The 11,183-nt window shown below is 73.1% G+C and overlaps 2 protein-coding genes across 3 annotated transcripts; one reads left to right on the top strand and one right to left on the bottom strand.

Annotated features, from left to right (window-relative positions):
- On the top strand, positions 1 to 6,410 carry CCDC154 (coiled-coil domain containing 154). Of its 2 annotated transcripts, XM_051830368.3 has the most exons (17): positions 1 to 366; positions 486 to 729; positions 823 to 955; positions 1,028 to 1,068; positions 1,138 to 1,233; positions 1,571 to 1,694; positions 2,870 to 2,971; positions 3,045 to 3,164; positions 3,740 to 3,864; positions 4,094 to 4,220; positions 4,306 to 4,443; positions 4,999 to 5,118; positions 5,213 to 5,289; positions 5,380 to 5,497; positions 5,567 to 5,653; positions 5,738 to 5,925; positions 6,000 to 6,266. In XM_051830368.3, the coding sequence occupies exons 1-17, from the start codon at positions 360 to 362 to the stop codon at positions 6,124 to 6,126; spliced, it is 1,974 nt and encodes a 657-aa protein (XP_051686328.3). In that variant the 5' UTR covers positions 1 to 359; the 3' UTR covers positions 6,127 to 6,266. The 2 variants fall into 2 exon arrangements, with proteins under 2 accessions (XP_051686328.3, XP_089178026.1); XM_089321900.1 differs by lacking the exons at positions 1 to 366; positions 486 to 729; positions 823 to 955; ... (3 more) ...; positions 3,740 to 3,864; positions 4,094 to 4,220 and having other exon boundaries at positions 2,347 to 2,971; positions 4,999 to 5,497; positions 5,567 to 5,925; positions 6,000 to 6,410.
- A 368-nt stretch (positions 6,411 to 6,778) lies between these two features.
- Positions 6,779 to 9,654, bottom strand: PERCC1 (proline and glutamate rich with coiled coil 1). The gene is made up of 2 exons (XM_051830369.3): positions 8,019 to 9,654; positions 6,779 to 7,586 (listed from the first exon to the last, which is right to left on the bottom strand). The coding sequence occupies exons 1-2, from the start codon at positions 8,070 to 8,072 to the stop codon at positions 6,783 to 6,785; spliced, it is 858 nt and encodes a 285-aa protein (XP_051686329.1). The 5' UTR covers positions 8,073 to 9,654; the 3' UTR covers positions 6,779 to 6,782.
- Between the last annotated feature and the right edge of the window lie 1,529 nt (positions 9,655 to 11,183).

Consider the following 11,183-nt stretch of genomic DNA (forward strand, 5'->3'; position numbering starts at 1 on the left):
GGGTTTCATTGGCTTTCTCGTGGTGCAGCTTGGCTGCCGGTAGCCGCCTCGGTGGCCTGCGCCCTCTCGCCCCTCGAGGCTCCCACTGTGCTGGCTGCCGTCCCCTCCGGCCTGGGCGGGGCAGCAGCCAGTGCCCTCCACGAGCGGCAGTTGGGCCCTGAAGTCCCGGGTTCCGGAAGGTTCCAGCGGCCCCTGCCCCCACCGGATTCTGTGTGAAAGAAGGGGGCGAGAGGGCGGGAGGTTGTCCTCCACCCCACCTGCGCCCCCACCTCTCCCAGCCCTCGGACGCCCTGGCCTGGTGTCCAGCCGGGGGCCTGGGCCCGCAGCCTACGCCACAGCGCCCAGCAGCTGGTGACGCCATGTCAGGTGAGCCGGGAGCCCGCAGGCCACGTGGGAGGCACTGTCCTCAGGCAGGCCCCAGGACCCCCTGGGCTCCCAGGTGCGGTGACTCGGGTCCTGGCTACCTTGACACCCCCCCCCCGCAGGAGCCGCCGCCCAGGGTGAGCTGCCGAGGCGCCATCTCGTAGAGCTGGCCGCCAGCCCCCCATCGGAGTCGCTCCCCTCCCGGCCGAGCACCCCCACCATGGAGGACCTGGAGCTCCTGCTGGCCAGCCCCGAGCCCTTGAGCCGGGGGGAGACAGAGCAGCGTGGGTCCAGCCGCCCGCTGGTGTCCAGTGCCTCCAGGCCCGAGCAGGACACCGCCAAGCGCTGGCAGCAGCTGGAGCGACAGTGAGCCCCCCCCCCGGGGCACGGGCACGGGCGGGGGGCACGGCAGCCCCTGCGGCTGGCACGGCTGGACTGGGCGGCTCTGGCCCCGGCTAGGGTGGCTGACCTGCAGGCCGAGGTGGCGCACCTGCGGGGTCACAAGGAGCGCTGTGAGTGCGCCTCGCTGAGCCTGCTGCGCGACCTGGAGCTGCAGCGGGCGGCGCAGACGCCCGAGAAGGCGGCGCTGGAGGTGAGCGCGGGGCGGGCCGCGGGAGTCGGCACACGGGGCCCCAGCCTGCTCAGCCCTGCGCCCTCCCCGCAGCTCCACGGCCCCCACAACCAGATGCAGGCCCTGGACAGGAGGTAGGCCACAGGCCCTGGGTGTGGCGGGGCTGCCGTGGGCCTGGGCGGAAGCCGCGCCTTGTCCCCCAGGCTGGTGGAGGTCCGGGAAGCCCTGACCGAGGTCCGGAGGAGGCAGGCGCTGCAGGACGCCGAGCGGAAGGGCGCCGAGCAGGAGGCCCGCGTCAGGTGGGCCCCCAGGGCTGCCCGTGACCCTCACCCTCGCTGCCCAGCCGGGGGCGGCCGGGCTGTCCGTCCTGCTGCTGACTCTTGGGGAAAAGCGCCTGGAAGCTGGGCCCTGCCCCTCACCCTGGGTGCCCGCCGGGATTCCAAGTCTGGTCCACGCCACTGCGCTCCTTTGGCTGCCAGCCAGTCCTGCCTTGCAGGCCGCCCACTCAGCCTAGGCCACCCAGACGCCGGCGCTGGCAGGAGAAGGACTCTGTCCAGGGCCCCGCGCAGCCTTCCTGGGACACCCCAGCCCCGCCCTCCCCCCAGCTGGGCCGCTGCCACTGTGCCCGTGCCCTAGGCTGGCCAAGCTGACCAGCTTGCTGAGGCAGGAGGAGCAGGCCCGGGAGGCCGCCTGCAGCACCCTGCAGAAGGGCCAGGAGGACAGCAGCCAGAGAGTGGACCAGGAGGTGGCCAGGATGCAGGTACCGCAAGGGAGCGGGGCCCGGCCCGGCCCGGCCCCGCCCAACCAAGTGGCGCCCCCGCCCGTGCCTTCCTGGCTCCCGGCTTCTGCCCACGTGCGGGGCCCGTGGCGGCCGCCGTCAGGACACTCAGAACTCAGTGCTGGCTTGGCAAGCACGGCCGGGGGTGGACCGAGCAGCCGCGTGTGGCCACGTGTGGCCGACGGTGCTGGCTTGGGCTCCCTTCACTACAGACAGGGCTGGGGGCGGCACCACTGCTGCCTCCATCCCCCTCCCTGTCCAGGCGCAGCCCTCGTTCAGAGCCACGGCCCCTCCACAGCCATGCGTTCCCAGGACCCGAGACCCCCGCACGCACCAGGGCCCTGCTGCGGTGGGTGCGGGGATGACAGAGCCCCCGCAGACCCCTGCGGGGCGGGGCGGGGCGGGGCAGCGGCCAGGGTCTCCTGCTGCTGCCCACACCGGCTCTGCTGTCCAGGTCGGCACGACGCAGTGGGGGGGCACCCGGCAGAGGGTGCCCGACCTCCTGGGACCGGAGGCTGCCCCTCACTGGCGGTCTCCCTTCTCCCCGAGCAGGGGGCGTCTGAGCGCTCCAGACCACGGCCACTGAAGTCTTTGCGAGTAAAGTTTTATTGGCACGTGGCCGTGAGCACGTAGGTACCGATTCTCATGGCCACATCTGGAGCCACCAGGGCAGAGAGGCTGTGGCCCCACCCCTGGGAGCCCCAAGCGCTGACCGCCTGGCTCCGCACTGACCTGCTGACCCAGCGGTGGGCGCCCTCCTGCTTGGGGGCCGGTGGAGCGAGGGCTGCCCTGGGGACCATGGCTCTCGGAGCCGGGAGGACTCTGCCCCCTGCCCAGGCAAGCCCCGGGCTCTGGGCTGTGAGAAGGTGCCTGGGGCCCAGAGCTGCCCCCTCCGGTGTGCAGCGCCCTCACCCCTCCCTGGCAGGATGTGGTGGCCACAGCACTGCCTGCCCAGCTGCATCCGGGGTCGCGAGGACCCCCGGGACCCCCTTGGCGATGCTGGAGGCTGGGGCAGGGTGCCTGCGCCGCCTTCGTCCCCGCGCAGGGTAAGGTCGGCCCGGCGCTGTCGGGCCCGAGGCCATGCGGGGACAGGGTCCCCAGGGCCCAGGCACGCGGCTGGCGCGGCAGGAGGCTGAGGCGCCGTGCGGCCCTGCCAGGCCCAGGTGACCACGCTGGGCGAGGAGATGAGTCTGCGCTTCCTGAAGAGGGAGGCCAAGCTCTGCGGCTTCCTGCAGAGGAGCTTCCTGGCCCTGGAGCAGGTGGGGCCGGGCCGGGCCGGGCGGGGGCCGGGGTCAGCCCGGCCCGCGCGCTCACGCGCCTCTGCTCCCCCAGAGGATGAAGGCCTCGGAGGGCGCCAGGCTGCAGGCCGAGGGCAGCCTGCGGCAGGAGCTGGACGGCCGCTGGCAGAAGCTGCAGGAGCAGAGCGAGGAGCGGGCGCAGGCGCAGCGCGAGGTGGGCGGGGCCGGGGCAGGCAGAGGGGACACACGGCAGACGGGGTGGACACACGGGGTGGGGCAGACAGGGTGGGGCAGGCGGGGTGGACACACAGGGCAGGGCAGATGGGGTGGGACAGACGGGGGACACACGGGATGGGGCAGGCGGGGTGGACACACGGGGTGGGGCAGACAGGGTGGGGCAGGCAGGGTGGGGCAGGCGGGGTGGACACACAGGGCAGGGCAGAGGGGGACACATGGGGCGGGGCAGAGGGGGACACACGGGGTGGGGCAGAGGGGGTGGACACACGGGGTGAGGCACACAGCATGGGACACACAGGGTGGGGCAGACAGGGTGGACACATGGGGTAGACACGCGGTGTGGCAGACAGGGTGTGGGGCAGATGGGGTGGACACCCGGGGTGGGGCAGATGGGGTGGACACACGGGGTGGGGCAGACGGGGTGGACACACGGGTAGACACGCGGTGTGGCAGACAGGGTGTGGGGCAGACGGGGTGGACACCTGGGGTGGGGTGGACACCTGGGGTGGGGCAGACAGGGTGGGCATGCGGCTCAGGACCCGTCCGCTGCAGCAGGAGGGTGGCCGCCTGCTGGCACAGTGCCGGGGCCTGGACGCAGCCGTGGTCCAGCTCACCAAGTTCGTGCGGCAGAACCAGGTGTCTCTGAACCGTGTCCTCCTGGCCGAGCAGAAGGCCCGGTGGGTGCCCTGGGGCAGGGGGCACCCAGTGCACCTGAGTGCAGTGTGGGGCCACACACGCCGGGGCAGAGTGGCCAACCCTGTCCCCTAGGCTGCCGCCCCTCCCCGGGGAGCATGGCCCCACCTCAGAGGCGCCAGGGACAGCCCCTCCCCCGATTCCTGGGACCCCCTGGGTGGTCCTGGAGGCGCAGCCCAGCCCTGCTGAGGGTGGTCTCGGCACCCGCCCCAGCGATGCCAAGGTGTGCTTGGAGGAGAGCCAGGCCGGGGAGTTGGCCTCCCACGTGCAGGAGAGCCTGCAGGCCGTGCAGCTGGCCGGGCAGCGGGCCCAGCAGGAGACGCAGGGCGCACTGGAGCTGGTGAGGGGCCGGGCAGGGCTGGCGGGGACCCCCATTCCCGGGCGCGGGCCCCCAGCCTGGGCCTCCTCTCCCGTCTTCCCCACAGCTCCGAGAGAAGAACCAGGCCCTGGAGCGGGCCGTGGCCGAGCTGGCCCTGCAGGTGGAAGACCTGGGTGCCCACTGCCTGGCCCTGGGCTGCAGGCTGGACCTGCAGGCGCAGACGCTGGGGCAGAGGCTGTCGGCAGTGAGTCCCCGCCAGCGCCTGCAGCGAGGGGCCCGCGGTGAGGGCGGCCCTGCCCGGTCGCTGTGGCGGCAGTTTTATTGAGAAGTCAGTACAGCACGGCTCCGCTCTGAGCGCCCAGTCAGTCCTAGAAGGCGCTGTCTCCCCAGCGCAGCCCCGGGTGCCCCTGTGCCCCGCCTCCCAGAGTCCGCTTCCTGTGTGGATCCGCCAGTCCTGGGGACCCACAGCCCGGGCCTCCCCTAGCCCCGCGAGGCGGTGGTTCAAAGGTTAACAGGGGGCAGTCATGCTGCCAGAAACAGGGCCGGGTCCCGCTGAGCCCCCACTCCGCGGGCTCGCTGTGACAGATCAGCCCCTTCCCGTCCGCTTGCCTGCAGGGCGGCCAGCTGGGCTGTGAGCGTGCCCTGCCCTGGCCCAGGCTTTCCGGAGGTGGCCCTGCCGGGGAGGGCCCTGGGGCAGCCTGGCTCCCGTCCTGCAGGTCTGGGGGCGTGCGGGCCGCCTGTCCTTGGCTCTGGTGGGCCCGTCTGTCCACACCGCAGCCCTCATGGAGTCTGATTCCAGGCGCAGACAGAATGGGAGGGGGCCGAGAGGAAGTCCCTGCAGGACCTGGCCCTGTGGCGGAAGGAGGTGGCCGGGCAGCTGGGGGAGCTGCGGGACAAAGTAGACAGCCTCCCCCTGCAGGTGGGCACGGGCACGCCGCCCCTCCCGCCCCTGCGGCCCTGGGACCGCCGGGGCTCCCGCGAGCCAGCTGTCCTGCGTGGCCGCCCCGTTTCAGGTGGAGGGCGTCTCGGACAAGTGCTTCTTCCACAAGAGAGACTCGGACCTGAAGATCGCGGCCGAAGGCGAGGCCAGGTGAGGGCCTCTGCCAGCGTCTGGGGGCTGCGGAGGGGCCGGCTGCCCCTCCCCCGCTGCCTCAGGCCGCACCTCCTCCCTCGGCCGCAGGGAGCAGGAGGTGGGGGCCGTGCGGCAGGAGCTGGCCGCCCTGCTGTCGTCCGTGCAGCTGCTGAAGGAGGACAACCCGGGGCGGAAGATCGCCGAGATCCAGGGCAAGCTGGCCACGGTACCACCCGCACCAGCCCCGGGCGCCCTGGTGCGCCCGCCGTGCCCCGCTGAGCCCGGCTCTGCTTAGTTCCAGAGCCAGATGGTGAGGCTGGGAGACAGCGTCCAGGCCCACAGGACCGTCCAGAACCTGAAGCTCAACGCGGAGGCCAAGCTGGTGAGGGGACGCCCCGGGCCCCGGCCGGCCGTGTGCGGGCGTCTCCGGCAGCCGGGAGTAAGCCCGTCCCCGCCCCGCCCGCAGCGCACGGAGGAGGTGGCCGCGCTGCGGGAGAGCGTGCTGCGCCTGTGGAGCGAGGAGGGCCCCTGGGCGCTGACGCTGGGCAGCAGGCGGCTGCTCATGTCCCTGGTGCGACAGCGGTTCTTCGTCAAGGACGTGGGCGCCGGCGAGCTGGCCCCCGTGAACCAGTGGGGCGTGTACCAGGCCGTGAGGTGGGCACAGGCGGCCGGCGGTGGCGGGCGGGGAGGGCGGCGGGGCCCGGGTCCCTCAGCCGCGTGTCCGGCAGGTGGCTGCGGTGGAAGGCCGTCCTCATGACGCTGGGGGCCCCGCGGAGGCCGGGACGAGGTCCCCAGAAGAGCCGTGGCCGGGAGCCTGCGGTGCTGCCCCCCCGAGTGCCCCCGCCCCAGAAATAAACACACCGGCTCCTGCACCGACGCAGCCAGAGTCCCCGGGCCCGCGGGCTGACGGCAGGGGAGAGGCCTGTCGTGGGAGCGGCCAGCTCCAGGAGGGGTCAGCGCAGCGGCCCCGCCCCTGGAGTCCAACGCCTTTCCTGTCCACCAGCCCAGCCCTGGCCAGCTCCCTTCCCGCGGTGGGCGTGGGCGTGGGCCCGCGCCCCCCCGGCCCACCGAGAGCATCCGGGCCAGGGGCGCTGAAGGGCAGGGCCCGAGCCTGCAGGCCAGTGGTGGCCTAGCTGGGGCACGCCTGGGAGGAGGTGCTGGGCATGCCCCCTGCTGCCTCTCCCCTGCAGGGGAAGCCTGTGCCAGGGGCTGCTCAGTGCAGGGCCCCCTGGGTGGGCAGGCGGCGGGGAGGGCTGCCCCCGGTGCTGACCTGGGCTGGCATGGATCTGGCCTCCCTGAGGCACAGCGCGTGGAGCCCAGCCCCGGGTCTCCGTGCAGCCCGGCCTGGGCACCGCCACCCCCCACGCGGCTCTGCCTCATTTCCTGACCTGCAGCCCAGGCCGCGGAAGGAGGCTGCTCCCTGCCTGGACAGCAGCCGTCCCCGTGGGCCGCCGTGGGTGGAGGGCTGGGGAAGTCTGCGCGCGTGGCCCCAGTGACCCTGAGCCCCTTGGCTAGGCCTCGGCCAGCTGTGGCCCCTCCAGGGCCTGGGTGCCCGGCAGCTCGGGGCCGGCCTCCGCCGACCAGCTGGCCAGCAGGTCGCTGAAGTCCGGGGTGCCCGGGGGCAGCAGGCCCAGGGCGCTGGGCGCCGGCTCCCTCCAGAAGGACCGAGGCAGCTTCCTCTGGGCCATGGGGGTGATGTGGCCGTACTTGCGCTCCAGCCTCAGCCTGCGCCCGGCCGCCGCGCCCGGCTCGCTGGGCTCCGGGAAGCGGCGCAGCCCGAAGTCGAAGAGCTCGGCCAGGGGCCCCAGTGGCGCCGCCCCCGCCCCGCCGGCACCCGGCCTGCGCGCCCGCCCCTCGGGCGTCCCGGGCGAGCAGGTGCCGGGCTCTGCGGCCCCCTCGGCCCCCAGGGGCCCGCCCGCGGCCAGGCGCTCCGGCTCCGCCCGGCAGTCGGCATACACATCTCGGGCGTCCGGGTCCTGCCCCTTGTCCTTGCGGCCGAAGTATCGCTGGATGTCGCCGCTGATGAGCTCCGAGAAGCGCAGCAGCCGCAGAGGCGACTCGGGGCTGCCGGGGGCGTGCGGGGCGGCCCCTGAGCTCCAGGGCCCCGGGCTGCAGCCGCCCGGCCCTTCATCCTCCGGCCCCAGGTTCTGGTCCTCCTCCTCTGCCTCCTCTGCCTCCTCCTCTTCCTCAGATGTTCCCAGGGGCTCGGGGGCAGGGGGCAGGAAGGGCCGGTGGGACGGCAGGGGCAGCGGGAAGCCGCACAGGGGCCTGATCACGCCGGCGGCCATCTCCTCACCTCGGGGCGGAGGCGCTGGCTGGGGAGGGGAGAGGGCAGGTCGGTGCTGAGGGCCCCAGGGATCCAGGCTGGGCCTGTGTGCACGGAGGGCAGCGCACCGGCAGCGTGGGCGTGCGCCGAGGGCAGAGCCCAGGTCGGGAGGGGAAGGGGGCCTGGCGGGAGGGCTGGGCCCTGTCCTGGCGCAGTCAGGGTCCTGGGTTGACCAGGCCCGTGCAGCCGGGGCCAGCAGGGAGGCCCGGGCCTGGGCAGCGTCTCTCAGATCCGAATCCCGAGCCCTGGCCTCCACAGTGGGGCGGAGGTGCAGGCGCCCGGAGGGTGGGACCCCTGCCCGGGAGGGTTCCCACAGCCACCTCCTGCCCCAGCCGTCTGGCCCTGGGCCGGCTCGGCCCTCCCTCCCCCGTGGTCCCCAGGGCCCCGCGGCCCCTGCCCCCCCGCAGGCCCGGGCTCCTACCTGGCTGGGCCGCAGCTCTGCTCGGCAGGCCCGCCTCCACCTGGGCTCAAGCATTTATAGGCAGGCCCTGTGGCCGCCCAGCCTGGCAAATATTTGGCGACGGCATTGTCATCGCCGACTGGGCAAATAGAGCCCGTTTGCTTTAGCGCCCGGCAACCAGGGCCCGGCGGGGGGAGCGCCAGGGCTGGCCCCACCTGTGGGCGGCCTGCCTGGGGACCGTGGAGTGTTTGCCGGGGCCCAGCTGGCTGCACCTGGGCCCTTATCTCCGACACCGACTGGGGCCTGTGCCGGGCCTCGTCAAATAGGCGGAAAATTAAATTTCATGCTATTTTGAGTTCTGGAGTAGCCGCTCTCGAAGACGCCCTGCCCCCGCGGCTCCCCGGTGAACGGTGCTCCCTGAGGACTGGCGGGGGCGGCAGGGCAGGAGGGGGCCGGGACCACCCTCAGCCAGTCCAGTTGTGGCCCCTGCTGGCCCAGGTCTGCCCGCACCTCCTGGACCACCCAGCCCACTGCTGCCCCTGGCCTAGCCCTGGGGCCTGCGCTGAGCCCTAGGGTGGGGGCCCCTCCTGCCGGCCCCCTCTAGTCCTCCTGCTGGCCCCAGACACTGGCCCCACAGCGCTCTAGCGCCCTGGGGCTGCTCTGGGCCTGGTCAGCAACTGGAAGTCTCTGAGCGGGAGGCCAGGAGTCCACGTCGGGCGTCCCTGGGCTCTGTCCCCCTCCGCTCCGCCAGCCTCGGGAATCCCGTGCTGCCGCGTGACACCACCCAGCCCACTGAGGTCAGCTTCTGAGGGCCCAGGCAGACGTGGGCTTGAGGACACGCTCACCCGGCCCCTGGAGGAGCCACCGTGACCCCAGGTTGCCGTGTGCACGTCGTGTCCCCACAACACTGTCCCATCTCCAGGTCCTGGCTCTCCCTGTCCTGGGTCCTCGCCCCGGGGCTCCAGGCACCAGCCCCTTCAAGGGGAGTTTGGTACCTCCCGCCCCGTGACACCCCCAGCCCGTGGCGTCTGGACCACAGCTGGGCCCACGAACATCTGCCCCGCCGCCGCTGCTGTCCCTCTGGGCACCTGGACAGCAGGAGATGGGGGTGGGGGGCTGGTGAGGGCCTGCAGGATCCCCTCTCAGACCACAGGAACTGGGGGCCTGGACACCCCTGCCCTGACCTGCTGGGCAGAAGCTGGGGCTGCAGCTGCCAGGGTGTGGCCACAGCGCCCCCTGGAGGCCGCCAGAGGCAGAAGGCACCGGGCGGCTGGGGTCTGCGCGGGGCTCCTCTCTGCGTGGAGGGGCACGCGGGAGGTGCGGGGCGTGGCTTGCGTGTTGCATCCTGGCTGGCACAGGAGACCGCCGAGGCGGGGGCCCGCCTGGGAGCCACACACCCTGCTCCAGAGGACCCCGCCCCTGTGGCCGGGGAAGGGGTTCAGGGAGGAGGTCGGCTGCCCTGCTGCCCTGCCGCTGTCCCGGCCGCCGGCCTCCAGGAGGGAGGGGGCCCCGGGGGAGCCCCCGCGCTGCGGGCTCTGCACACAGGCGAGGAGCTGGGCCCAGGGATGGCGCGGGGTCCCCGGGACTCAGGCCGCTGGGACCTGTGAGCCCTGCACCGGGGAGAAGCCTGTGTGTGATTTTAGCCCCTGAGCGCGTGTGCAGGAGGCCGCGAGGGCTGGAGCTGTGGGGCCCCGCCCCCGGCCCCCGGCCCCCGGCCCCCGGCCCGGCCCGGCTCAGTCTCTGACTCTCAGGGCCTCGGGTTGTGCCGGGGCTTTTCCCTGCCGGATAAGAGGCCTTCGTGGAAACCCCAGGCTGGGGGAGAAGGCGGAGCGGGCGGGGGTCTGGGGAGGGGCGTGGGGGTGCTCTCCGGCTGGGGGAGTCGGCAGGACAGGAGCGAGTCCTCTGGCTTGAGCCGGTTCAGGCTGGGCTGGGGGCCCGGCAGGTGGGCGTTGAGCCTCCCCTTGTGTTTCTGGCGCCAGGTTGGTGGCCAGCGCATGTCCCGCGGGGCCCCAGGGCCCAGCCCCTGCTCCCCGCCCCCTCCGTGGGTCTCTTGCCAGGCCGGGGGCGGAGCGGGGTGGGGGTGGGCTGGGCGCTTCCAGAGGCAGCAGGCCTGCCAGTCGCCGCACACCGCGTATCGATCTTCCCGGGAAAATCGATAACTCCAACATGTCAGCTCTGAGTGCCGCGGTGCCTGGGAGGGCTGCGGCGGAGCCCGTCAGGGGACGTCAGGCCTCCCGAGAAATGTCTGTGTGCGGTAGATAGCGAGGGCTGGGTGTGGGTCAGGTCCCTGGGCGGGGGGCCTGGGGGACGCTGCTCCCGCGAGGGCGCCGGGGACTCCCATCTCGAGAACCCGTGGCCAGCACCAGCGATGGCCACCCCAGGCCCCCTCCCCTGTCGCCGCCTGGCATCCGTGCCGCCTCTCGGCCTGTAGACCCGTCTGTCCCTGTCCCTCCTCTTCTTGGGACACCAGCGTCCACCCTAGTCCGGGATGACCCCACTCCCACGAGCCGGATCAGCAAAGGTGCCCGTGACTGGGGGACACCGCTCACCCCGGCCGGCACTGGGCACCGGAGACCCATTTCACAGCTGGGACTCAAAGGGTTAAGTCGCCCACGTCAGCTCTCATGCCAGCCCCTGGTCCAAGGCGGCCATCACTGGCCGGGGGAATCCCTGACCCCTGGCCCCACCTGCCTGTCAGCCAGGCAGCGGCACCGACCCTGAGGGCCCTTTGATCTCCACCTCCTCCCAGAAGCCCTCCAGGCTGCCCCCCGTACACAGGGTACTCTCCCGTCCCTGCGGGGCGCGCTTGTCTGGCAGTGGTGTGGGGTGGAACAGGTGGGGCTGCCCGAGGAGGACCTGGGCAAACAGGTGCCTCTGTTGACACAGCACAGCCAGCAGGCCCAGTGGGGGGGGCTCCCCAGGGCCCGGCTCACGCCCCCAGGCTGCAGTCCCTGACCTGAGGCAGGCCCTGAGCTCGCCCCGCCCGCTGGTTCAGGGCTCCTGGCACTGAGGGTGCCGGGCAGGACCCCGCCTTTCTCCCGCCCTCCCTGGCTTCCCTGGGGCAGCAGGGGGCTGGGTGGGAGCCACACCGTACCCAGAGGGGGTGGCCGTGTTCCAGGCAGTGGCATAGCCACAGCGGCACAACGCCGGTCCCCAGAGTCCTGCACAGAGCTCCGGACGTCCTGG

The sequence above is a fragment of the Oryctolagus cuniculus genome, chromosome 19, assembly GCF_051225735.1.
Source record: "Oryctolagus cuniculus isolate XC-2025 breed Fujian yellow rabbit chromosome 19, ASM5122573v1, whole genome shotgun sequence".
NCBI classification, from domain to species: Eukaryota; Metazoa; Chordata; class Mammalia; order Lagomorpha; family Leporidae; genus Oryctolagus; species Oryctolagus cuniculus.

Excerpts from the sequence above, each read along its gene's own strand:
- CCDC154 (XM_051830368.3), top strand. Across the intron at positions 956-1,027 it reads CCGAGAAGGCGGCGCTGGAG|CTCCACGGCCCCCACAACCA; the intron begins GTGAGCGCGGGG and ends CCCTCCCCGCAG. Across the intron at positions 5,290-5,379 it reads GCGGCCGAAGGCGAGGCCAG|GGAGCAGGAGGTGGGGGCCG; the intron begins GTGAGGGCCTCT and ends CCTCGGCCGCAG.
- PERCC1 (XM_051830369.3), bottom strand. The coding sequence starts at position 8,072 with ATGCTTGAGCCCAGGTGGAGGCGGGCCTGCCGAGCAGAGCTGCGGCCC. Across the intron at positions 7,587-8,018 it reads CAGAGCTGCGGCCCAGCCAG|CCAGCGCCTCCGCCCCGAGG; the intron begins GTAGGAGCCCGG and ends TCCCCTCCCCAG.